Source organism: Canis aureus, chromosome 18 (assembly GCF_053574225.1).
Source record: "Canis aureus isolate CA01 chromosome 18, VMU_Caureus_v.1.0, whole genome shotgun sequence".
Lineage (NCBI taxonomy): Eukaryota > Metazoa > Chordata > Mammalia > Carnivora > Canidae > Canis > Canis aureus.
Genome location: NC_135628.1, coordinates 53,006,852 through 53,033,220, shown reverse-complemented (window position 1 = coordinate 53,033,220; position 26,369 = coordinate 53,006,852). Strand labels below are relative to the sequence as shown.

At 41.4% G+C, this 26,369-nt stretch overlaps 1 protein-coding gene across 3 annotated transcripts in view; it reads left to right on the top strand.

Annotated features, from left to right (window-relative positions):
* The first annotated feature begins 3,456 nt into the window (after positions 1-3,456).
* Positions 3,457-26,369, top strand: part of RBM28 (RNA binding motif protein 28) — a 31,026-nt gene continuing 8,113 nt past the window's right edge. Inside the window, exons 1-14 of one of the 3 annotated variants that reach the window (XM_077857235.1) lie at positions 3,457-3,692; positions 8,023-8,181; positions 8,499-8,593; positions 9,007-9,082; positions 9,757-9,849; positions 10,585-10,656; positions 12,235-12,400; positions 12,567-12,709; positions 14,252-14,324; positions 17,003-17,112; positions 19,684-19,757; positions 20,720-20,855; positions 22,231-22,295; positions 24,350-24,508. In XM_077857235.1, the coding sequence (XP_077713361.1) occupies positions 3,575-3,692; positions 8,023-8,181; positions 8,499-8,593; positions 9,007-9,082; positions 9,757-9,849; positions 10,585-10,656; positions 12,235-12,400; positions 12,567-12,709; positions 14,252-14,324; positions 17,003-17,112; positions 19,684-19,757; positions 20,720-20,855; positions 22,231-22,295; positions 24,350-24,508 (1,539 nt within the window). In that variant the 5' untranslated portion in view covers positions 3,457-3,574. Of the gene's footprint in view, positions 3,693-4,553; positions 4,640-8,022; positions 8,182-8,498; positions 8,594-9,006; positions 9,083-9,756; positions 9,850-10,584; positions 10,657-12,234; positions 12,401-12,566; positions 12,710-14,251; positions 14,325-17,002; positions 17,113-19,683; positions 19,758-20,719; positions 20,856-22,230; positions 22,296-24,349; positions 24,509-26,369 lie in introns of those variants that run through there. The other 2 variants (XM_077857237.1, XM_077857236.1) reach the window with 2 other exon arrangements.

Below are 26,369 nucleotides of genomic sequence, written 5' to 3'. Positions count from 1 at the left end.
GACTTTGGTGTGACAAGCCCTCCCTTTCGTCCCGTGCCTCAGCCCTCACCCAAGCAGGTTTCCCAGAGGAACCCAGGTAGATCTTAATGCATACACCCTTCAGTTTCAATTCTGAGTCCCTGCAGGGAACTGAGAGACAAATTCATTCATTCATTCATTCATTCATTCATTCAATCTCTTTAAAACATTTCATTGAATGCTTACAATATATGAGGTGCTGAGGAAAGAGGTGAACGAGGTGGGCGCCAGCCCTGAACTTATTAAGTGAAGGTCTTTGTGGGTAGGCAGACGCTGATCTAATCATATAGGAGGGCCTGACTGGCTCAGTTGGCAAAGTATGCGATTCTTGACCTTGGGGTTGTAAGTTTGAGCCCTACTTGGGTATAGAGATTATGTAAAAATGAAATCTTAAAAAAAGAATTAATCATATAAATAATTACAGTAGCACTAATGGGTTATGAGAAGTGCCAAGAATAAGAAGGAAGTGGTATTCTAAGAAGGTTTGGCTTGCAAGGGGAAGTGGAACCAGAGGGATGGTGCCTGGGAGGCTGGCTGGGAGAGAGCACACAGCCCAGGCCTCTCTTACTTTCTTTCCAGGCTCCTGCACAGTGATGGATGAGGGAGAAGCCAACAGTTTATTTCCCCTGGAAGCCACGTTGCTGATGTGGTGCAGGGCACCACAACTCCTGCTATTTAATAAAGAACACTGCATGTGTCCTGGGTAGATGGATGAGCAAATATTCCTGACTGAAGCACCACGTGGTGTCCCTAATGTGAATGGATAGGAGAGGACTGGGCTGAGGTTGAGGCTGGGAGACTGAGATGGGGGGCCGGGTCTGAAACTCCGGAAGTGTAGATGGGGTCAGCAGTGTGGTTATCCTTCCCTACAGGCACAGAAGTCCTCCACATTGTGGGTGGCTGCTGCCCCCTGATGGGCATAGGCAGACAGTTTTGTCCTTTAAGGAAGGTCTGAGTGAGAAGTACTTAAAACAGAATTGTGGGGCATCCCAAAGAGGGGGGGAAAAGCCTTCTTAGGATTCTTTTCCCTCTGAACACTGCAGCCAGCACTGGGAAGGCCTCCCTATAGCTAGAGCCCTGAAGCTTGCAGTTAAGTCTTTGGAGATAGAATTTTGATTTCTAAAGTGGTGAAGAGGCAGGAGAGGAGGCAAAAAAAAAAAAAAAAAAAAAAGAGGGAGGAATGTGGAATCCCAAACCGACTTTATTCAAATGACACATCCCACTTCCTTTGTCTATTGGTCTCTGTCTATCCGGGATAGGATTAACCTCATAGCCTTAAAAATCTGTTTTGCATTTCAGAACTTCCTCTCTTGAGTTATGTGTTTAAGAATAACTGGCATTTTCTTTTGAGCATACATTATTTACTTGGAGGTAGGGCTTGATAAATCTGATGTTAAGTGTTCAGGCTCCCCCCCCCCCCCCATTACTATCAACCAGTCATCCCATCCATCCAAAATGTATTGAAAATAAATGGGGTTTGAAGAGAAAGGGAAATTGCTTTTCACTGTACCTTTTGCGCTTTTTGAACTTTCTACCTACCATGTGTTCAGGTTATACTGTTGAAAAGTTATTATTTAAAAAGTGCATTCTCAGTTGCAACCCCTGCAGGGTGTGGCAGTCTTGCACACAGGTCAGTTCCTGAACCCAATGGAATGGCAAGTAGTCTCTGCCTTCTAGGTTCTAGGAGCACCCAGGTCTACTGGTGGAGTGAGATCCCTCAGCCTTGGATCTGTCTGATAAGCTGACCTGAGGGAAGTTTCTCTCCTGTCTCTGGGAGGACCTGTGTTCTGGGTCTCTGTGTGTGTATGTTATGTTTGTTTTGGGTATGTTCTCATGGTATCTTGTAGTGTACATGCTACGATTTCTTTGTAAGTTTTTAAAATTAATGTCTGTCTACCCCCCACTAGACTTCATTCTCCATGAGAGTAGGGACTAGTGTCTCTTTTTAGCTTACCAATTTTATCCCTAGTGCCTGGTACATAGTAGGAGCTCAGTAAATATTTATTGAATGAATGATTGTGTGTGATCTGTGTCTGTGCGTGCTTTAGTAGCTGCAATTTGTCTGTGAACTGTTAGAGGCACAGTTATAGCTATCTGTTATAGTGTGACAGATGTCTCATATTCTCTGAAAATATGAGGATTGTTAAAATGATGTGTACGATGTATGCATCTATGTGCATTCTGGTTGCATTTTATACATGTAATTGGGAGTCTGTGGTGACAGTGAAGAAATAATTTATTAAATATCAATTATATGTCAGATCTTGGGTGAGACCCCCGAACAAAAAACGACTTCCTCTGCCTGCTGTAGTACTTTGGGATCACCTCCTGGAAGTGAGATTTTAAACTGGGTGGGAGTGGGTATTTACCCCAAAGATATAGATGTAGTTAAACAAATGGGACACCTGCACCCCAATGCTCACAGCACAATAGCCAAACTGTGGAAGGATCCACAATGTCCTTCGACAGATGACTGGATAAAGAAGATGTGGTCTATACCTACAGTGGAATATTACTCAGCCATCAGAAAGGATGAGTACCTACCATTTGCATCCCTGTAGATGGAACTGGAGGGTATCATGCTGAGCGACTAAGTCAATTGGAGGACAATCATCATATGGTTTCACTCATATATGGAATATAAGAAATAGTGAAAGGGACCATCAGGGAAAGGAGGGAAACTGGGAAAAATTAGAGACGAAGACGAACCCTGGGAGACTCCTCTAACTGGGAAACAAAGGAAGGGTTGCAGAAGGGCAAGAGGGTGGGGGGAAGGGGTAACGGAGCGATGGGCATTAAGGAGGGCGCGTGATGAGATGAGCACCGGGTGTTATGCTATATGTTGGCAAATTGAATTTAAAAAATAATAAATTAAACACACTCAAAGTAAAAATAAACTGGGTAGGAACTAGCAATGCCCCACAGTGGGGGGTAGGCGGCGAAGGGGTCCAGAGGGGCGGTACTGGACTAGAGGTGGAGCCCCGCTTAAGAAGCTCCGCCCCCGGCCATAACTCCATAACTTTCTTTCTTTCTTTCTTTCTTTCTTTCTTTCTTTCTTTCTTTCTTTCTTTCTTTCTTTCTTTCTTTCTTTCTTTCTTTCTTTCTTTCTTCTTTCTTTCTTTTTCTTTCTTTCTTTCTTTCTTTCTTTCTTTCTTTCTTTCTTTCTTTCTTTCCTTTCTTTCTTTCGTCCTTCTTTTCTTTCTTTTTCTTTCTCTTTCTTTCTTTTCTTTCTTTCTTTCTTTCTCTCTCTCTCTCCTCTCCTCCCCTCCCCTCCCCTCCCCTCCCCCCTCCCCTCCCCTCCCCTCCCCTCCCCTCCCCTCCCCTTCTCTCCCCTCCTCTCCTCTCCTCTTTCTCTCTCTTCTCTTTGTTTTGTTTCCTATCCCGGAACGTTTTTTTCTCCTTCCACCACGTCCTCTTCCGGACTCTTTTGAATGACGAGCACTTCCGGAACCTCCGGGCAGCTCGGCGTGGTTGGCCTGCCGGAACCGGCTCCTTGCCGGGCGTGTGCGCGGGCCGGGTTCGCTCGCGGGCTCGCGCGCCCCCGTTTCCCAGCCTCATGGCCGGGCTGACCCTGTTTGTGAGCCGCCTCCCGCCCTCCGCCCGCAGTGAGCAGCTGGAGGAGCTGTTCAGTCAGGTGGGGCCGCTGAAGCAGTGCTTTGTGGTGACGGAGAAAGGTAGGGGGCGGGGCTGCCGAGGCTGGGGCGGGGGCGGGGGGCGCCCGGCGGGGACATGCTCCCGGCCTCAGCCAGCCGGTGATGCTGCACCCGCTCCGCCGAGAAGGGGCTGGGAATTGCGTTTCTTTTCTAAACCGACTCGGTTCTGGATGAATCCATAGGGGTCCGTTTCTGGAAGTCAAGGCATTGCCTTTGGGTTACAGAGCGCTTTCCATTTATTACCCGCGCTCACTTTGCAAGATATTAATTCGATAACAAGGAGATAGTGAATGTTTAATAACACGTCAGTAAGGCTTATTGAGAGTCAGTCTATCGCCTGGCATGGTGCTGAATTCCGCACGTGTTAATCTCATTTAATTTCCTCAACAGACTTGTTGGGTGGAGAGACTTAACCCCATTTTACAGACAGGAATCTGGGGCTTAGGTTAAATTTGGTAACTTTAAGTTCGTATAGCTTGTAAGTAGTGGATCCAGAATTTGGTTACTTGACCCGGAGCTCCTAACCAGTATGCTCTTCATTTACTCACTTATCCATTTACTCGTTTATTCATTCAAATATTTTTTGAATGGCTACTCTGTACTAGGCGCTGTTGTAGGTCCTAAGGATGCAACCTTGCATCAAACCAAGCCAAAAAACTTGCTCTTACGTCTTCAAGATGGGGAAGACAGCCAATAAATAAGCAAGATACATAGTTATAAGGGTGGTAAATACTAAGGAGAAAAATAAGTCAGGAAGGATAAGGAGTCTGTGCGAGTGAGTGTGCGAGAGGAGGGTTGTAGAGGAGTGAGGAATGGCAGGTATATAGAGAGCAGCCAGGGAAGGCCTGACCAAGATGAGGGAGTGAACTTGTGTCTCTCCAGGAGGAGTCTCGGTGGAGGAAACAGCAAGCTCAGGAACACTGGAGGAATAGCAAGGAGAACAGGGTGACCACAGTGAGTGAATGAAGGTAAGAGAATTAGGAGATGAGATTCTGGGGTACCAGATCATCTAGGACCTGTAGGCCATTGGAAGGACTTTGACTTTGAGATGAGAAACTACTAGTTTTGGATAGGGAGCAGTAAGTATGATCTGGCTTACATTTTAAAAGTTTCTCTGAGGCTGCTGTTGGATAATAGGACAGAAGCAGGGAGACCAGATAGTAAGTAGGCTTTTGCAATGATCTAGGTGAGAAATTATGGTGTTGACCAGGATGGTAATAATGAAGGTGGTAAGAAGTGATTGGGATATGGATATTTTTGAAGGTAGAACTGAGAGGATTTGCTGATGGATCAGATGTGGGGTATGAAAAAAGAGGAGTCAAGTCTGACTCCCAAGGTTTTTGGTTTGAGCCCCTGGGGATATTGATTTGTGTAGTACTGCTATATTCCCCATATTCTGTGTGATGCTCATTGCATCACTGTGTGAAAGGGTTGGCATGTATTGGAATGAGGAAGAATTGTAAGGATTTTAATTGTAGAAGCATTCCTTCCTCTTAACCTAGACTTCAAGGTACACTTGAGATAGGCACCTGATGTTCCATTTAGCTCCCTTCTAGTCAAGAGGCTCTCTCTGTAGGTGGCTGTTGCTTTGCCTTTCAGCAGAACAGCTAGCAAGAACTGGCATCCTGTAGCCCCCCCCCCAAACCCCCCCACCCCGTTTCCCTCCATGGTATCTGCATATGTGATATGTGAGTAGGCAAGTTAACTGTGTGCCAGTAATCCCTCCATCATTAGCTTCTATTTCATTAATAGCAGAGGTTGGAGTTGGGATTGTCCACATGGCTCTGATTGCTATACAAGCCATAACACTAGCCTGGTTCACTGTCATTTTAAGTAGAGATATAGGTGAGTGAGAAAATGAGAGTGCTCTACAGCCTTGTTTCTTAAACTGCAGATTATTACTTGTTAGTGGGTTTTGAGTGGGTCGTGACAAGAATTTTAAGTAATTTGTACACCTAGTGTGAGGCTCAGACTTACAACCCCCCAGATCAAGACTCTCATGTTCCATGACTGAGCCAGCCAGGTACTCCATTGGTTTTATATGAAAAATATATATGTGTACTGGGTTCTACTATAAGTTACATTCATTACTTGGGAGAAACACTGTTGTCCAGTGCTTAGTGGTTCTGTCCTAGGGAAGGACAGGCATTGAAAGGGAATTCTCTTTTGGGTCCTCAGAATATAGCAGAGGTGTAATTTTACCTTGTACCCTGTATGTATGTGGTCTAAATCTTAGGGGAAAAAAAGGGGGGGGGGAGCTCTATTCCCTTTTTTTATTCCCTTTTTTAAAGATTGTATACTTTTCTGTCCAGATAGTCAGGATGTGTTGGAAAGAGTGCTGTACTGGGATGGGAAGAAGGGAGGGGATGTGGGATGAGGTCTTAGTTGTGATGACTTGAAGGCATGCCACTTAACCTCTTAAAGATGGGGATGATATCACAGGATGTTGTGGGGATTCAAATAAAATGAGAGTGCTTTGTGCAGACAAACAGTGAATGGCATTTATTGTGAATACATGTTTTTATTTGGTGCTGAGCTCGTTCACGCATTCACGTTTCAGCTGTTTGTTTTTGGTTGTACTGATCAGGAAGGGCCCTGATTTTTCTTCTGACTTCTGACAGTGAGTGGGCAGGCCTTGTGAGGAGTCCCAAGAGAAAAGACCTTGATCTCCAGATCACAGTATGCCTTCCTAGGGCAAAGTACCAGCTTTAACTATTTATGTGAATTGGCGTCCTGTGTTTGAGGGCTTGTACCCTGAAGTAGGTTCAAGTGTAGTTGAAAAAGAAGCAGAGCATATGAGCCATGTTTCTTCTTTGGGTAGTAGGCAGACTACCTGGTGTTTTTTCCTTTTTAAAAAATTAATTTATTTATTTATCTATTTATTTATTTATCTATTTGAGAGAGAGCGTGTAAGGGGAAAGGGAGAAGAAAGCAAGAGGGAGATGGAAAAGCAGACCCCCAGCTGAGCCAAGGAGCCAGTGCAGGACTCAATTCCAGGACTGTGGGATCATGACCTGAGCTGGAGGCAAATGCCCAACCGACTGAACCACCTAGGTGCCCCAGTCTTTTTCCTTTCTGATGCAGTAAATGACTTAAAAATTTGAGTACACAAAATGTTAAACCAATAAAAGCATACCAAAAAAAAGGGCAGGGGATCCCTGGGTGGCTCAGTGGTTTAGCGCCTGCCTTTGGCCCAGGGCGCGATCCTGGAGTCCTGGGATCGAGCCGCGTCGGGCTCCCGGCATGGAGCCTGCTTCTCCCTCCTCCTGTGTCTCTGCCTCTCTCTCTCTCTCTCTCTCTCTCTCTCTCTCTATGTCTATCATAAATAAATAAACAAATCTTAAAAGAAAGGGGGGGGGCAAAAGTTGGTTATAGTTTTTATTTGCAACTATTAATTGGCTTGGTCCTAATATTCTTTATGGCCTTTATATTGGTGGAGTCCCATGGAAAGAACAGGGGGCTAGTGATGAGGAATCAGTTGAGCTACTAACACTCTGGTGCATTAACTAGTTCACTTACTTTCCTCCATCTCAAATTATTCATTTGGAAAGGATGAATATTACCTACCTCAGTGTGTTCTAGAAGTGAGATAAGAGATTTATAGCTACTTTGGAAAGGTTAAATTTGATATTGATTGCTAAGGCTTAAAAATGGTAATAGTATCTGCAGGCTCCCAAAAACAATGTTTATTGTTTTTGAGGTTCTTTTGTCAGGGCCTCGGGCATTCATTTCTGATCTGCTGCATTATTACACTGCAGTTTTCAAAGTTACCATACTTACCTTTCCCACCTTCTCTGGTAATATTCCATTCTCTTTGATGTTGAGTTATTCTTTGGGGATATAATGGATATCATGGATCTCCAGTATTCTCAAGAGTATCAGGAAAGGAGGAAGAAGAGAAGCTAACAGTGAAGACACCAAATTAGAAGAGGAAGCCTAACAATTTCTGAGCAAAGTGGGGAAGGGGCCACTGATGCCAAATTTGTTTCTATCTCTCCTGAAAATTTTGGCAAACTGATAAGAGGATGGTCTGGCAGTATATTTGCTACTGAGGGCCTTGAGAATTTACTGGTTTAAAAAAAAAAAGAATTTGCTGGCTTAGGGCTCTTGGTTTATTTTTTATTTATTTATTTATTTATTAAGATTTATTTATTCATTCATTCAGAGAGAGCGAAGAGAGTGGCAGAGACACAGGCGGAGGGAGAGCAGGCTCCATGCAGGAAGCCTGATGTGGAACTTGATCCCAGGTCCCCAGGATCACACCCCAGGCTGCAGGCGGCGCTAAACCGCTGCGCCACCGGGGCTGCCCGGGCTCTTGGTTTATGATTCTCCCCCACCCTTCACTTTTCAGGGAGTAAGGCATGTCGAGGCTTTGGCTATGTCACTTTTTCTATGCTGGAAGATGTTCAGAGGGCCCTCAAGGAGATCACCACTTTTGAAGGCTGTAAGATCAACGTAACTATTGCCAAGAAAAAACAGAGGAATAAGTCCAAGGAAAAGGGGGAAAATGGTGAGTTTCTAGTAACTGAAGGTAACTTTCCCTCAGGGTGAGGAAGAGAGGGGGGGAAAGGGGATAGCTTCTACATTTAAAGCTTCCTTAAATTTCTTTTTGATGTCCAAAATCATCTAGTGTATTTTATTACTCATTTTTGTCTTTTATTTAATTCTAACTTTGGAAATCTGATGGTCCTGCATGTTGTCATAGTTAACCCTGTGGGAAATGCCTTTTTTTTTTTTTTTGCTGGTAGCTTCTTTCCTGTGATGTTCTGGGCCTAGAGGTAGGTGATTTTGGATCGCAGACTTATTTTGTTGCCTCTTATTTTTTAGAAAATTCAGAGTCCCCAAAGAAGGAACCAAAGCCTAAAAAACCCAAAGTGGCAGATAAGAAAGCCAGATTAATTATTCGGAACCTGAGCTTTAAGGTGAGTGATGGAGAAAACACTGCCTGTTCTCCAGGCTGTTGGTGCTCATTGGTGGAAATCCTCACCAAGATGATATAATTGGACATATTTCCTTCTGGGGATGAATCTTAGCATTGTTGAATACAGAAAATGGGCCTGTATAAACAATTAATTAAGGATATTAAGTGTGAAGATGCCTGCCTTTTGGGACACTACTACTGAGATAGGGAGGAGAGGAAGAGCTCTTTGATGTCTATCTTGTCTCTTAGATCCAAAGCAAGATGTCTACTGTTTAGAAATGTTTGATATCCTAGTCTCAAGAGTAAAAAAAAAAGGAGTGAGAGTATGCAAGTTCTTTGTAATGAATTGGTTTAACAGTTGATGTTTCACGTTTATTTTCTGTGATAATATCTTTTCTTCGCTTTTGGCATCAGTGCTCAGAAGATGACTTGAAGACAGTATTTGGTCAATATGGAGCTGTCCTGGAAGTAAACATCCCCAGGAAGCCAGGTACCAGTAAACCTTCATTTGTTGTAGATTAGATTAAGATTATTTAAAATAACGGTCTTTTTCCATTTCCACCTTGAACTAACCACAGTTTGAAATAGAAATACAGGGGCACCTGGGTGGATCACTCAGTTGAGCATCTACTCTTGATTTCAGCTCAGATCATGATCTTAGGGTTGTGGGATCGAGTCCCAGGTGGGGCTCACACTTAGTGCAGAGTCTGCTTGTCCCTCTCCCTCTGCCCTCCCTGCCGCCCCCCCCCCCCCCGCACATGCATGCACACTCGCATGCTCTCTCTCTCTCAAATAAATAAAATCTTTTAAGCAAAATAGAAATACAAAGTTCATGTCATACTCTTTATGAGCCCCAGATGACATGATATGCCTACATAAAGTATCAGGCACAGTGCTTGACACCTAGCAAAAACTCAAAAAGAGTCTTATTCCCCCAGTGGCATTTTTAATTAGATCAGAACTAGTTTTAGAAGATAAGTTATAGTTCAAGAAAATTGCTCTGCCCAAGCTTCAGTCAGAGCATACTCAGTAGGAGTACATAAGCTACTGCTTTGGGCAAGGGGCTGACTGGTTGGCAGGACTTGGGTCATCTTGTAATGTCCTGCTTGGTGTTCGTTAGCTGCCCACCTGCTGCCTCTAACTTCTTTGTCTGTTTGCACGCAGATGGAAAGATGCGTGGTTTTGCTTTCGTCCAGTTCAAAAACCTTCTAGAAGCAGGAAAGGCTCTCAAAAGCATGAATATGAAAGAGATAAAAGGTAAGTTTTATATACCTATACTATTCATCTAGATATTTCTGGTGTTTGGATGAATTAGTACAGTAACCCACTTTCTACATTTTCAAAAGGTGTTTTGAATTGTTGAGAGTCTTACTGCTAATATAGAAGCTGTTTGGTGAAATATTCCTAGTGCTTGATCTTAGGGTTAAACTTGAAAGAACGCAAGCCATTATTCGCTATTCCTTATTTGGTGATGAGTGTGTACTTAAATCTTTAATAAAAATATATCCCTGAAATAATCATTGATAGATGCAGATTGCTGTCCAGGGAATGTGTGGATTTTGCAGGTTCTCTGTCTTGGTCTTGATCACCCTTGAGCTCTGGTGGGCTATTAAACTGGCTGTGTTCATTTACTAGGCAGTAAAGAAGGGCTTGGCTTGGAGACTTTGTAACTTCTGTGCAAAACTCTTGCTTAGTCTAACTGGAAACTTGTCTACCTGGAAACACTGTTCCATTCTTTCTTTACTTTTTTACTTTCTCTTACCCTAGGTGTGGGGGCTGTGTAGAAAGGCAAAACAACATTTAAATTGATACAGAGCTTAAGGGTTAAAAGGGGCAGGCTACTCTGAGCTTTATTTTGGAACCAGTGTTCTCTGAATTGGCAGTTTCTTTTGTTTGTTTTGGTTTTGTCACTGTCTTTGATGAATAAGAAGTCGTTTACAAGAGATGTTAAAAAGAGGAAGACCTTTCTGATGATACTTTTCTGTCTGACAGGGCGGACAGTGGCTGTGGATTGGGCTGTGGCAAAGGATAAATATAAAAATACACAGTCTGCCTCTGCCCCAGGTAAGATGTGGTGTTGGGTAGAAGGGCTTGTATGTCCTGAGGTGAGTATGGAAACATCCCTATCCTACGGAAAATTATAAGGGAACCTACTAGTAAGGGAACCCAGTAAGAATATTGGGTCAAAGATACAAAAGCACAAGATTAACAGAAAGAATGAGACTAAGGATTAAGAGAAACTGAGTTCTTGCAGGCTCAGAAATGAGCCCAGAGCTTTGTTGATTCATATTGTACCATCTGGTGATCTGGTCTCAAAATAGGATCTTTTGAGTCTAAACCCACTCCTGAGTGTGAATGTGAATAAGGAGTAGGGCCTAAGTTCATTGTCCCCCTGACGGCTGTCCTTTCCCAACTTTTCTTAATAGCGACTGAATATTAAGAATAGAGAAACTGGGGATCCCTGGGTGGCACAGCGGTTTGGCGCCTGCCTTTGGCCCAGGGCGCGATCCTGGAGACCCGGGATTGAATCCCACATCGGGCTCTCAGTGTATGGAGTCTGCTTCTCCCTCTGCCTCTCTCTCTCTCTCTCTCTCTCTCTGTGACTATCGTAAATAAATAAAAATTAAAAAAAAAAAAAAAGTTGTATGCTCTACAAACTGAGCCAACCAAACACCCCATCCCCATTAAAAAAAAAAAAAAAAAAGAATAGAGAAACTGGGGCACCTAGATGGCTCAGTCGTTGAACATCTGCCTTTGGCTCATGCTGTGATCCCAGGGTTCTGGGATCGAGTCCCACATCAGGCTCCCCTCATGGAGCCTGCTTCTCCCTCTGCCTATATCTCTGCGCCTCTCTGTGTCTCTCAAGACTGACTGACTGACTGACTAAATAAATAAATAAATAAATAATCTTAAAAAAAAAAGAATAGGGAAACTTTGGGGCACCTGGGTGCCTCTGTTGGTTAAGTGTCTGCCTTTGGCTCAGGTCATGATCTTGGGGTCCTGGGATTGAGTCCGATATATGGCTTCCCTGCTCAATAGAGAGTCTGCTTCTCCCTCTCCCCCTGCCGCTCCTCCCTGCTTATGCTCCCTCTCTCCCAAATAAATAAGTTAAAAATAAAAATAATAGGGAAACTTAAAACTTGAGGGTTGTTTTGTTTTTGTTTTTGTTTGTTGTTTGTTTTTTAGAAAGCAGTGGCTTTGAAGCCACCAGGAGCTCAGAGAACAGAACTCACTGAGATGAAAGTTTGTGGCTGAGCTCCACAGTAAGCATTGTGCTGGCTGTGGTGCACAATGGCAGGCTGTCTGTGGGCACTCAGTTGCTACTTCTCTCATTCTCAGCCTGATTAACCTTAAGGCTTCTGATGAATGGGGCAGGCTTCCAGGGAATCTCAGTCATGAGGGGTTTTTGTTGTTCTTTTTGTGGTTTTCCCTCATACTTTCTCTTACATGCGGTAAGAAAAAATATATAATATATAATTTTTTATATTTTATGATATATTTATGTAAAAATGTATTTTTCATAGTTATAAGATCTAGTCCTAGCCCCAAGGAACTAGGAGCTTAGGGTTTTAGTTACTCTGTTCAAATAACCTTGTTTTGGATTCTAAATGAATTCTTGACTTTCTTTATCTCTGTGTGTAGGTGAGAAGAGGCCTGAACCTAAACATCAGGAATTAAGTAAAGAGAATGGTAGGGAAGAAGAGGATATGGAAGAGGAAGAAGAAGAAGAGGATGATACAGAAGAGGAAGAAGATGGGGAGGAGGATAAAGAATCAAGGGTGACCAAGCCTGCACAGATTCAAAAGAGGTAAGCAGCTCAGCTTGTTCTGAGACAACAGAAGAAGATCTAGGATTATCTCTGGGAGGAGCAGTGGTCTTCCCTGCCCCCATCACGGCAGATGTAATGTGTGTGATGAAGGGGCATAGACCCCTCTGGCAGCCCAGATCCTTAGTTCTGAACTGTGCCATTGCAGAGCTGTCAGGAGGGCTGCACCTGCAGAGAGCAGTGAGGAGGATCATTCTGACGAAGACAGCGGCCTGAAGGAGAGAGATGATAGTATTGATGGAGAGGAACTGGCTCAGAGTGACACCAACAGTGAAGAGCAAGAGGACGAAGGTTTGCCTGGGGATCTTTGTAGACACTTTTACATTTAAAACCGGTTACTGACAAATGTGCATCAGTTCAGTGCACACCTCTCATTAAATAGGACCCCAAAGTGGTCTGTCAGATTCATGTTTCAGTGCTGAAAAGGATACCCTTATATTCCTTCTAAAGGTTTTTGTTTTGTTTTAAAATTAGTTTGGAATGGCATTTGAAGGTTAAGATTCTCAGGGAATTTAAAACCTGGCTTAATGCTGAGGCACTACTTCTCTCTTGTTTATCCAAGGTGAATGAATAACTGGATAAGCAGGATATTATATTCTAACACCAAGTGGATTTTAAACAACTCTTGTGAATTGAGATAGGGATAAAGACCTCTTGGGGCATTTTGTAAAGCTGTAATCAAACCCAGTTGCCACCTTTATAAAGAATGTTGGGTGTAAACTCATTTATTGAGGGAGGCAGGTCTTTACAGAATGAGGAATGGCCAATAACTGGTTGTTTAGGTTAAGTCTGGTGTGTCAGTTTGGTCATATAAAAAATCTGAGGAAATAGTTTTTTCCATGAGGAGAGAATGGGAGACACCCTAGAATCAGAGAAGCTTCTGTACTGAGGGGACTATGAGACCTTGCATTCAATAACCAGGTTCATCTGTCTCTTAACCATTCTTTACATTGAAAAAAATATTGAGCCAATACATAATAATGGCAGAAAATTTAAAAAGATAGTGCAGTAGAGTGTAATATAGAGAGAAAAGTTCCTCACCAGACCCCTAAGGGTCCCTCAAAGTAACCACTGCTGTTGTTTTCATATTCTTTCAGAATTGTTATATATCTGTAAACATGTATGTCTTTTTTTCTTTTTCCCCTAAGATTTTATTTATTCATTCATGAGAGGTACAGAGAAAGAGAGATAGACATAGGGGAAGAAGCAGGCTCCTCTCAGGGAGCCGGATGCAGGACTCAATCCCCGGACCTGGCCCGGATCATGCCCTGAGCCGAAGGCAGACACTCAACTACTGAGCCATATAGGTCTATTTTTAAAAACAAACAGTAAATCTTCCTTGTACCCAGGTTCTCAGCCACTTTAGGGCCCCTCCCCAGAGACAACCAAAGTTAAAAGTTTCTTGTGTATCTATTTAATACCTTTATAAGCAAAAACAAATGTGGGGTGTACACATACACATACAGGTCCAATAGTTATGTTTGTGTGTGTGAATGTGTATTTTTTTTTCCTCAAATGTTCTAAACCTTTAGACTGTCCTGACAGTATATAGGAATGTCTTTCTTTCCATACCCTTACCACATTGGATTTCATTCTTTTATTAAGTTGTTGCCAATTTGTTGGAATGAAAAACAGTATCTTTTTACTGGTGCTATGTTTTTCTTATAAGTTTGAGCGTCTTTTCCTGTATTTAGGTGTATATCCTTTGTTCACTTTTAATTTTGTGTTTTCTTATTTGTTTATGCAAGGTTTTTATATATCTAAGAAGTTAGCCCCTTGTCATTTGGGTTGCACTAAGTCTTTTTCATTTTGTTGTATTTCTTTTTACTTTAGATATGCAAATCTCAAAGAAAAAGAAGAGGAAGTTACCCTCTGATGTGAATGAAGGGAAAACTGTTTTTATCAGGTATGCCTTTGTACCTCAAGAGGTACTGTTTGTGTTGCCCTCACAGGTTTTCCTTTTCTCCTTTTTTCCTTCTCTCTTTGTCTCTCTTTATTTTTGGAAAGATTTTATTTTTATTTATTATTTTTTAAAGATTTTATTTATTCATGAGAGACACACAGAGAGAGAGGCAGAGACATAAGCAGAGGAGAAGCAGGGAACCCCATGTGGGACTCGATCCCGATCCTGGGACCCCAGGATCATGCCCTGGGCCAAAGGCAGGCGCTCAGCTGCTGAGCCACCCAGACATTCTGAAAGATTTAATTTTTAAGTAAGCTCTACACCCAGGGTGGGGCTCAAATTCAGAGCCCCAAGTTGTGAGTTGCATGCTCCATGGACTGAGCCAGCCAAGTGCCCCACTCTTTGTTTCCTAGTACTATTTCTGGTAGCTAGGCCAGAAAATTGGATCATTAATACATCTGGCCCTAGGAACATAGCAAACAGTGAGAATATAGGAGAATCAGAACTGCACCCAGAAGATAAAGAGCGGGAGTCTCCAGATTTTGTCCTCATTTACATTTCATTCTTTGTAACTGGGGTAGCATCATTTGGAACAAATCAGTTCTTTATTAGAAACATCTTTGTTTTAGGAGAAGTGCTGTAGAGGGGTGATACCACTTGTCCCAGATAATTTCTTTCTTCATACCTAACTTAACTTTCAAAGTAGTGTCGAGAATAAAATAAGGCATCCCATTGGTTTCCAAGAAAATTTAAGGGAGGAAGTCAAGTGGAGATAGGTTTTATCTCATGTTGCCATTGCTGTTATAGTCCTACTGACTGTGGTAAGTTGGCTGTTTTATAGAGTCAGGACATCTTCAGGACACCTCAGGCATGCCTTCTTTTCCTTTCTTAAGTGCCAACCTGCCAGGGCTATTTGGGTCTTATTTTAAAGAGGTGTACTTTATTTTCCTGTAGAGTGCTTTAAGATTGTTTTTATTATATAAGTAATTTATGCTTATTGTAGGAAATTTAGGAAATTTCCTAAATGAGCAAAAAGACACAAGATATTAACCTTAATTATTACTCAAAGAACACCTGCACACATGCCCATATCATAACTATTTACAAAGGTGAGTTTAGCCTCCACAAGCTATGCTATAGCCCATTTTCTGCCTTAACGGCATGTCTCTCATAGTTGTTTTTACCTGGTTGTTTGGAATGGCCATATAAATAATTTTGTATTTGTAGAGGATCTTGTCTAATAAGAAAGGGGAAATGTTATACTTAGGAGCCTGTGATTTTAATACCGAGGATACCATTCCTTACTGTTTCCACATCTTTTAATTAATAAAAAACTTAGGAAAGTAAAGGATGGAAGACAAAAAACTATACACAGACCAATTGGAAGAAGTAACGTGGCTAGGATGTCTTATTGCAGAAAATCTTTTTTGTCTCAGTTACTTTGTAAGATGGAATTGTTATGGGGTTAACTGAGTGTAGAGAAGAAAAATTATAAATATTTATTGAGGACTGTTTTTACCCTAGAAGGGTGTGAATAGCTGGGGAAATGAAGGATCTTTACAGTATATGGAAATTTAGTAGAACAAAATCTTCCAACTTTTTTTAAGATTTTATTTATTTGACAGAGAGAAAGCACAAGCAGAGAAAGCGGCAGGCAAAGCGTGAGGGAAAAGCAGGCAGAGGCAGAGGAAGCAGCAGGCTCCCCACTGAGCAAGGGGCCCCATGCTGGAGAATCCCAGGATCCTGGGATCATGACCTGAACCGAAGGCAGACACTGACTGAGCCACCCAGGCGCCCACTTCCAATATTTTTTAATTCCATGAAAAGGAATAAGTGCTTTTCTTGTTTTGCACTTAGTAAACTTTACTGTGTTTGCTTCTGAGTTATTATTTTGAAGAATTTTCTGACTTTTGTAAAGTTTAAATTGAAACCTCGATTTCACAGCAACACAGAGGGGAAAATGCGTAATTGAGAGAGGCGGGCAGATACATACATGTACACTTTTGACTTGTCTCATTAGCCTGCTGTGAATCTTCTGGTTGTAATAAGAGAAACTAATTTTGGCCAATTTAAATGAGAAATCAGGTTTGTTGGGTGAACATTGAGTGGTTCACTGGATCAAAGCAGGGGAAGAGCAAACCTTAAGAAGGAGATGAAAATCTGGATGTTTTGGGGCTCAGCTGTAGAAGGCTGTGGTCTTTTCTCTGAGAATACTGCCTTTCTTTTTTTCATTTTTAAGGTATATATTCTGTAAAGTGCGTTAATTTAAATGTACAGCTCAGTGAAATTTTTCATACATATGTATCCATGTACCCACCACTCAGATCAAGATACAGGACATTTTCAGATTTCCACTTCCTAGAAGTTTCCTTTGGGTGGGGTCCTGCTATTTTGAAATGAATTTGCATCTACAGCTTCTGCCTTAATGTATGTCTGTTTAAGTTTTAACTTTCTTGGGGAGAGAATCTGATTAACATAGAAAGGCCAGTTAATGCTAGCCATGGGGGAGAGTCACACATCAGAGGTGGGGTCACTGGGGCCTCCCCTATGTATGGGTGCTATTCTTAAACTACAGAGGGTGGTTGTGAGCAAGAATACCACTCCATTTGGTGTCTCACCTTGTACTAGAACATAGGATCTCACTTTTGTAATTGACTTTTCTTGTGACCTGTCTTCCATAGAAACCTGTCTTTTGACTCAGAGGAAGAAGAACTTGGGGAGCTCCTCCAGCAATTTGGAGATCTTAAGTATGTCCGTATTGTCTTGCATCCAGACACAGAGCATTCTAAAGGTATTTGTTGTCAGCTTGTCAGGCCCTAAAAAGGTAGAGACTGTTGCCATGGACACTGGGTTACTTGAGAGTGTAATGTGTGCCATTCTGAGGGGTCTACAGTCCATTCAGCCCAGGTTTCTATGATTCAGAGAAACACCAAGGACATTCTGAGGTTGTCTTCCAAGATATCAAACTCAGCATCTTTAATGGTGTTGCCAGCCACAATTTTGTCTAAGCTATTTTTTAAGCCCTTGCTTATTTACTTTAGGGTAATGAATTCCATTTGTTGTTCTTCTTTGAATTTCAAATGTGATAGCATCTCATGGGTATTAATCATTCCACATTGCTTGAAATTACTGGGATCTTTTTCAGTTGCTTTTGTTAGAGATGGAAGCTAACAAATTTTTTTGCAGTGGCAACAGTCAGAAGGAAAACTGTATATAACAGGACTGCTGCCTTGGATTTTTTTTCCCCTCAAGCTATTTCTTTTGAACTTTTAAGGATTGGCCCCAGTTCATTCTAGTATACTGTTGTTAGGGGAGCAGCATCTTTTCAGTCTATTCATAATCTTTCATTTCATCAACTGCAGTCATTCTCCTAAGCAGTGAGTTCTTAATTCATTCTGGTTCTTGCTTCCTTTGAGATTTAGCAAAAGCTATGAACCTTCTCTCCAGAAAAATGCCACTTCTGAGAATTTGTGGGCTCTCTGGACTCTATTCAAGGGTTAAGAACCTCTATTCTAAACTTTACTTTCCAAATTGATGAGACCTGATCATTTTCAGTTTTTCCTTAGAAAAAGATAGAAGTAGGGCAGTATGATGGAAAGAAAGCTGAACTGCTTCCTGGAGATTAGGGATCTAATTGTAGCTAAGCCGTAGACCAGCTGGGTGATTTTGGCAAATTGTTTAACCACTGCAGGCTTCAATTTCTTATCTATGAAATGAGTAGATTGAACTGGAATAATCACTGAAGGTGTCTTCAACTTTAATATTCAACTATACTTCTTGGACCTTCTTCATTTCCAGTATATTTTTTTAAAAATGGGCAACTAAAATTGCATAGAATGTTCCTAGTAATGTAGGATATTGCTTTACTTTGATATTTTTTGTTTCTTTTTGATGCAGTAGTCTGTTGGGTTGGTATTTTCAGAATGTGGTCAATAGTTGACTTTCTCAATCTTTCTTGTCCTATTAATATTAGCTGAGAGTTAATGATCTTAATAAGTGTAGTTTTCATTATTATTTCTTAAATACATTGTCTTTTTCTAGCACTTAATAAATTTTTTTGCTTTCTCACGTAGCCTTGGCTGCCTCCTATCATTTGTCCTTGTTAGCATGCCATTTCACTGTCTAGGAGAGCTAAAAATTATCTGTGGACTTTTAGGGAAGTGTTAAGACTAAACTCAATACTGACCCAGTGTTAAAATTCTTACCCATTCAAAGAGAAGTACCCATTTTCTTCGTATTGGATGAATAAGCTAATCTGTCAATTAGAAACATTCCTCCCCCTCAATCTTCCTTCCTTTCTTTTTGTATCATTTGTTTCTTTTGCTTGAATGTCTATTAATGCCAGATACTATAGTAGGTGCTAGCAGCCTAAAAACATGGCCCTTACTCCTGAGGCATTCGTCCTATTTGGGAAGATACCACCTGACCAGCGCTATAATAGAAGAGATGTGATTGGAGGACCAGTAGATGGGGCACTTCGCTCTGCCTGGAGGGCAGGAAAGACCCCACCTAGATGGTGACTTTTGGGTTGGCCTGCCATGTGTTGTCTTAGTCTGCTGCCATTTATTCTCATAGAGGACAAAAGTTCAGTCAATGCCCCAGTAGCTCTAGGAAATATGACAGTTTTTTTTCATATATGAGGGAATATTTAAATTTGTATAAAGGGATACTGACAAAATATTATGAAACTTGTGTTTCGTTTTTGGAGTCTACTATAAAGTCAACTTTTTTTCTTTACTGATAAAAACTGCTTTTTATCAATAGTAGAAATTAGGATGGGTTGATTGGCTCTGCATCTAACCAGCGATAGGTGAGTTTGTGCAAATTCTAGAGTATGAGTCAAGAATCGAGCTTCTGGCTTTCTGGTTCACTGCTGTATTCATGTGAGAGAGGCCAGGAACTTTGACTCCAAGAGACCAGTCTGCCCATATCTGATGTCTCCCAAGTGGCAGTGAGATGATGTGATTAATTAGTTGATGACAGTGAGATCTGTAACTAATTTCAGGGTTCCTGCCTCATTTTTTAACCTTCTAAAAGGCAAGCATTAAGAAATGCTGATTTAAGTGGAATTTCTCTACTATATCTTGTGGCTTTTTGTTACTAAGGAGAGCAGTAGTGAGACTAAAGTTCTAAGAAGCATTGGAAAAGATGAAGTAATAGTAAAATTCCATTGTAAGCACATGTCCTATCTGTCTTGGAACCTTTGTACTTGATGCAGTGCATGTCTCATAGCGTCTAACAAAAGGACATATTGCTCTGTCTTCCACTCTATGTTAGGCTAGCACCATTTGTCGTGTCATCTTTGGCATCCTGGTGGGCCATGGGAGTTTGGCATCTCACTCAATTTTGTTTCTCTGTGTAGGTTGTGCATTTGCCCAGTTCATGACTCAAGAAGCAGCTCAGAAATGCCTTGAAGCTGCTTCTCCAGAGACTGAGGTAAGGAGAACATTTCTTCTATCCCATAACTTAGGGGATAGTGACTCCTAAGGCCAGCATTTGCTGTTTATACACAACTTTATAGTACTGTGAATACTATAATAATAATAATAATAATAATAATAATAAAGCTAATGCTTATTGAGCACTTAGTGTGTGTTAGGCATTAAACTTTACATGTATTATTTAATCCTTAATATCAGTTCTACAGTGGTATATAAGGTAATTACAATTACACCTCTGGGGTGCCTGGGTGGCTTAGTTGGTAGAGGTCTGACTCGACCTCAGCTCAGGTCTTGATCTCAGGGTCATGAGTTCAAACCCTACATTGGGCTCCACGCTGAGCATGGAGCCTACTTAAAAAGATCAATTATTATACCTATTTTATAAGTGTGGAAACATGTGTAATAATGTATCTAATATTTATTGATCACTGTATGTCAGCCCATATTGTAGCCTGATGACATGAAAGTTGGGACAAGAAGGGATTAAGGTCATCTATGAAGAATAAATGAGAGACAATATAGGGGTGATGGATTTTTCTGTATATTCTGTAACCAAGTATATATTGTTTTGAGGTATCCTGTGTTGCCCATTTATCTCTTAAATTCTCTTAAGTAGAGTTAACACTATCATTTCATTAGCTTTCTTTAGAATTTAACAATTTGGCTATTTACAGATCCGTTTTCCTCACTTTAGCCCTCCTTTGGGCCTAATCAACTCCCATAAAATAAATTACTGCTAACTGCCCTAAGTATACACATGGCCTTTTGCACAGCTATTCTAAAATATTAGGCTAAGTGATCCACTTGCAGCCACCTAGGCTAAGACATCCTGTGGGTTGGTTCCATAGCATAATTGGGGTTTGCTGTTTTCCCTTTCCTTGGCATTCCTTGTCAGGTACTTACTTAGTCTTTAACCTTTTAACTAATTTTAAGAGAGACAATTGCAATCTGTTACAGGGTGGTGGACTTAAACTGGATGGCCGGCAGTTGAGGGTCGATTTGGCAGTGACCCGTGATGAGGCTGCAAAGCTCCAGACCAAGAAGGTGAAGAAGCCAACTGGAACCCGGAACCTCTACCTGGCCCGAGAAGGCTGTGAGTAGTGGAAGGGAGATGTGAACCAGGCTTCTGAGTTAGCAGGCCCTGTTCTGTGACAGTGACCAGCAACAGTATGTTTGGGGGCATGTTTCAAATTAAAAACCCACATGTGTTCTTCAACAGTGTTACATCATTATTCCACTTTAGCAAATATGGCTTTCTGTTAGGAAACCGTCACTCAGGTTTTGGATTAACCGGTCTCATTCTCTTTTCTTTTTTTTTTTTTTTAAAGATTTTTTTACTTTATTTATTCATAGAGACACACAGAAAGAGAGAGGCAGAGACACAGGCAAAGGGAGAAGCAAGCTCCATGCAGGGAGCCCAACATGGGATTCGATCCAGGGTCTCCAGGATCACGCCCTGGGCTGCAGGCGTGCTAAACCGCTGCGCCACCGGAGCTGCCCTCATTCTCTTTTCTGCTTGTTTGCCTTGAGATCTTTAGGTTGGGGGATTAGCAGGGCAAAGAGGGAGGAAAAGCTCAAATTACCTTTGCTTCTTGTCATGATTTCTGATAGTTTTTCTCAAGGAGTTGAAAATTATGACTAAAATTACTCTTGATTAGTCATAGATTTAAAATTTGCACTCAGTACCTTTCCCTTAATGTCAAAAAGATAATCAGAAATTAGCTTCAGTGAAAAAAAAAAAGCAGTTGGTTAAACGTCTGCCTTCAGCTTGGGTTGTGATCCTGGGGTCTTGGGATCGAGTCTCGCATTAGGCTCCCTGCTCAGTGGAGAGCCTGCTTCTCCCTCTCCCCCTGCTACTGCCCCTGCTTGTGCTCTCTCTCTCTGTCAAATAAATAAATAGAATCTGAACAATAAAAAACCCCAGAAGAATCCCTTCCTCTAGGTCATACAGTATTTGTCAGCCTACTACTGCACAGCTGCACAGCCTGGACTAGTGATGTAAGGCCTTTAGCTTTTGGTTGTAGGCCTCTGTATGGCCAGGTGGCTGTTTTCAGTTTGGCTTAATTCACTGCTTAGTACTCTCCCCCAAATACATGAGTAACAGCAAAATTCCAAGGGCAGGTTATAGGTGGAGCATTTTTGTATCCAGAATACCTAAAATGTACGTATTTTCAGAACTTTCTCTAGGCCTTTCCATCTGACATTGGGCATATACATGAAGCTTTTTGTGGGGAGGGAAAAAGAGGAACAAATTCACAAAATGTTCAGTTTTAGTCCTTGATAGCAGCTCAGAGCTGAGAACTTAGCCCTGTAGCCTATTTCTGGACCTACCCAAATGCCACTATGTCCTGGCCAGCATAGTCCTCTGGGCCCTGTACAAAGAGCTTGCATCATTCAAATCACATTCCTCTTGTTGCTCAGTGAAAATTCCCTTGCTGATGTCTTGGCCTTTTTCCCTCTTTTTGCAGTGATTCGTGCTGGGACTAAGGCTGCGGAGGGTGTGAGTGCTGCTGATATGGCCAAAAGAGAACGGGTGGGTAGATTAGGCACCAGCCTTCAGGTTCTGCATGATTTATTATAAATCAATAAATAATAACTATTGAATGCTGGAGGTGCCTGTCAGAGAGCCAAGCATCAATCACAGACCCTGCTTGCTTACACTCTTGTTACAGGGAAGCACACCGGTGAAACAGCAAATAACCCAACATTGTACATCATGTTATATGAGTGTTGTATGCCATTATAAGGACTGTGTCTTATTCTTTAATTCCTAATGCTCAGCAGTAAATGTTTGCCAAATAGTATGCTTCTACATCACGGAGTAGACACTTAGAGGCTAAGGCTATATATAATTAGGTATCAGTATGAAGGCAGAGTAACCTAAGAAAGGAAGATCAGAATGAGCTGGAGTTAATAGGGAAGGGGTAGATGTGGGTTTTAGAAGGAAGAATTAAGATGTCCTTTTGTGGTAGGGAGTTATGTCCAGATTATAAAATCATCTTAGGAAAACTCCACATCATGGGAGTTTCCACTGATAACTGATACCATTGAGTTTTTTTGCTGCTTAATAGTATTCATTCCCAGTAATATTTTAAAAAAAGACTTTATTTATTCATGAGAGAGACAGAAAGGCAGAGACACAGGCAGAGGGAGAACAGGCTCCACATGAGCAGGGAGCCCGATGCAGGACCTGACCCAAAGGCAAATGTTCAACCACTGAGCCACCCAGGTGCCCCTCATTCCTAGTAATTTTTAACTTTTGCCCAAGTAGCCTACTTTCAAAAAGTTAAGGCAGCCTAGAATGATAAAGAGGCATGACCATTAAAAGAATGAGCTTTGGAACTCGAACGTACAGAAGATGAACAGAGATGAGAATATAATGACACTAAGAGGCAGTGTGTTTTTCCTATGTACAGTTTCTAGACTTGGGTTCACGTTTTTTGGTAGTGATCTTCTGGAAATCATGGTATTTAGGGGGCACTGTATGCCCTTTTCTGATCACAATATGATAATGACACATTTAATTTTCCCTTAGAACAAATTTTTGTAGCAAAAAGCTCTGTAGATTATATGCATTATAATTCACAGCAGGTGGAGCTTTCCCTGGGAGAAAAATCATACTGTTGAACTCAGGTATGAGAGTCTCTTCAAATAACCCTTTAATATTCATTTCCAGAGTATCTGTTTATTTTGTGATTTGTTAGTCCTTTACTAAATAAGGAACAGCAGAAATAAGACTTAGTAAAAGACAAAAAATTAAAACTTTTTCAACTAACTGATTTTAAAAAACACACCAGAAGAAGACTATTATCCTCTCACTTCAGCAAATGTTGCCCTGGGACTGGTGTTTTGTGCAGCATAGTTGAGGCCAATGCTCTAGAAGCAAAATTCATTTCCGTTGTGTGTGAAGCAAAATTTGTTTCTGTGGTCATGGACATTCTTCTGCCTCAAGGTGGCAGAGTTGAGACAACATTCTAGCAAGTATTCTTTAAATAAATTCCATTTCCTTTTGGAAGGACTAGATAATTAGTTTGAGTTGGTGGGCAGACAAGGATTGGGCATAGATGTTAACCACTGTATTATTTATTATTTACTTTGGGCCAGGTTTTGAGTTCGGGATTTTTTTGTATATTACCTCATTTCAGCCTTACATCAGTGCTAAGAGATTGGTATTTTGAGCTACAGTTTCACTTTGTAGAGGGAAACACTGAGGCTTAAAAAATTTCATGTAACTTCTCCAGTTAAGGATGAATTTCCAGTTTAGTCTGAATCTAGAGCCCAAGATCTTACCACCTACCCACCATTTTGCCTCTTTGAACCTTTCTTTCCCTATGCTAGGCCTCATAAGGTGGTAGATAGGTGATTTCCCTTCTTTTGTCCATATGTGTGGTTATTGAAGGGTGGGGGAGTGGGGGTGGTGGCCACAGTTCTTTCCTTTTGGAGAATTATGAACCTGCATTTTTATTTTTTATTTTATTTTATTTTATTTTATTTTATTTTATTTATTTTATTTTACTTTATTTTAATTTTTTATTTTTGCATTTTTAAAGGGTAGATTGTCTTGTTAACAATTTGTTGTTCTTTCAGTTTGAGCTGCTAAAGCATCAGAAACTTAAGGACCAGAATATCTTCGTCTCCCAGACCAGGCTGTGCCTGCACAACCTCCCAAAAGGTGTGGATGACAAAGAACTTCGGAAGCTTCTACTGAATGCCACCAGAGGGGAGAAGGGAGTGCGCCTCAAGGAGGTGAGAGCTGGCCCCACCCACTTAGAAGTTTGGTACTTGTCCTGGGTCAGATTGAGCATTTATTCCAGGCTTTGGTGCTAGCCGATTGACAGAATTTCTTCTGGGAGCATTGTCAACAGATGAGGCTGAGTTTGGCAGTTTTCATGTTTATTTGTTTGTTTTCTCTTCTTATAACTGCCTTTCACCCACATTGTCCAGATTGTAGCACAATGTGAGGAAATGTCTGCCCTCATGAATTAATTTGAATTCTTGCTGTGTGCTCAGCATCATAGCAGGTGCTATAGTGTTAATTTTCTTGCAGAGAAAATAATCTGTCTATTTTGCTCTTTAGAAGAACATTTTACTTCCATTTGCAATACTCTTACTGTACGAAAAGAGTCCTTGGTGCTGTGTGGTAAGCACAGAGAGTCATGCGGGTCTTCAGCGGTTGTATTAGACAAACGCTGGATTTGCACCAAAACTTGATGAGACTCCATAAGAGTACAGAGCCTTCTCCTCTGCCCCACCCTCTGCAAATCTTCATCCTGGCACTTATGATTACATGGTCCTGTCGTTGTCTGCTAGTCATTTCTCCTGACCAGCTCTCCTGAGCTCTTTGAGAGCAGGTTTCTCATTGCTCTCAGTCCTTGGCAGAGTACCTGGAACATAGTAAATCTCTCAATCTATATTTATTGAATAAGTAACACAGCCAATATTAGAAATCTACTTTGCTCTGATTTATGACTATAAACTGTTTTCCTAATCCTGGAAAATCTCTTCAAAATGTATGGCATTGGTATTTGGGGAATTACATGAGAGAATGTGAACATATCAGCACATATCTGACACCACTCTTAGTAAAACTGTTCAAAGTGTTACTGGCATAGAGGTCAGTTGTGTAATTTCTCATATCAGCATCTACAATATTTAATAAGTGCTTGTACATTTAAAACCTATCATCAGAGAAATTCATGTGTTTTACTGTATTTGCATTGCATTGAATTTTCTCTTTATTTTATTTTTTGATCCCTCTATTGTCATTTTAAGGGGTCTTTCTTTTTTTCTTTCTTTCTTTCAAGAGTGATTTATTTATTTATTTATTTATTTATTTATTTATTTATTTGAGAGAGAGAAAGAGAGAGCACGAGCAGGAGGCGCAGAGGGAAAGGGAGAGAGAGAATCTCAAGCAGACTCCACACTGAGCATAGAGCCCTATGCAGCACTCGATCTCACAATCCTGAGATCATGACCTGAGCTGAATGCAAAAAGACACTTAACCAACTGACTGTACCTCCCTGGCACCCCTTGAATTTTCTCTTTAATTTTTTAATACGTGTTGGTATAGTATCTCACCAAAATCGTAAGCTTCTTCAGGACAGGAACCTCATTTTAAGCTTTTCTTAACTTCCCTATAGTACATGGCACAGTTCTTGGGACAATGTAGGTACTGGAAGTATACCAAATGCAGCATCCATGTATCCTTAATACCTAGATTTCTCGATTACATGAGAACTACAGCCTTTTCCAAGATATGCTACTATGGTATGGTATCTTTGATGTCCCAGGACACCTATTACATTCAGCTTACGGATTTAAGGCAAATCATGCCAGAGAAGATCCGAGCTCTGAGCAAAGCTAGCTGAAGCTTCAGCTGTAATCCTTAGGCTATATGTTAGGCAGGCCCTTCCTCATACCTGAATGTCTTTCTTAAAGATTTATTTATTTATTTGAGAAAGAGAGAGAGCAGAGGGAGAAGGAGAGAAGCAGACTCTCTGATGAGCAGGGAGCCTGAATGGGGCTCCATCTCACAACCCTGAGATCATAACCTGAGCTGAAATCAAGAATCAAATGCTTCACCAAGTGAGCCACTCAGGCACCCCTC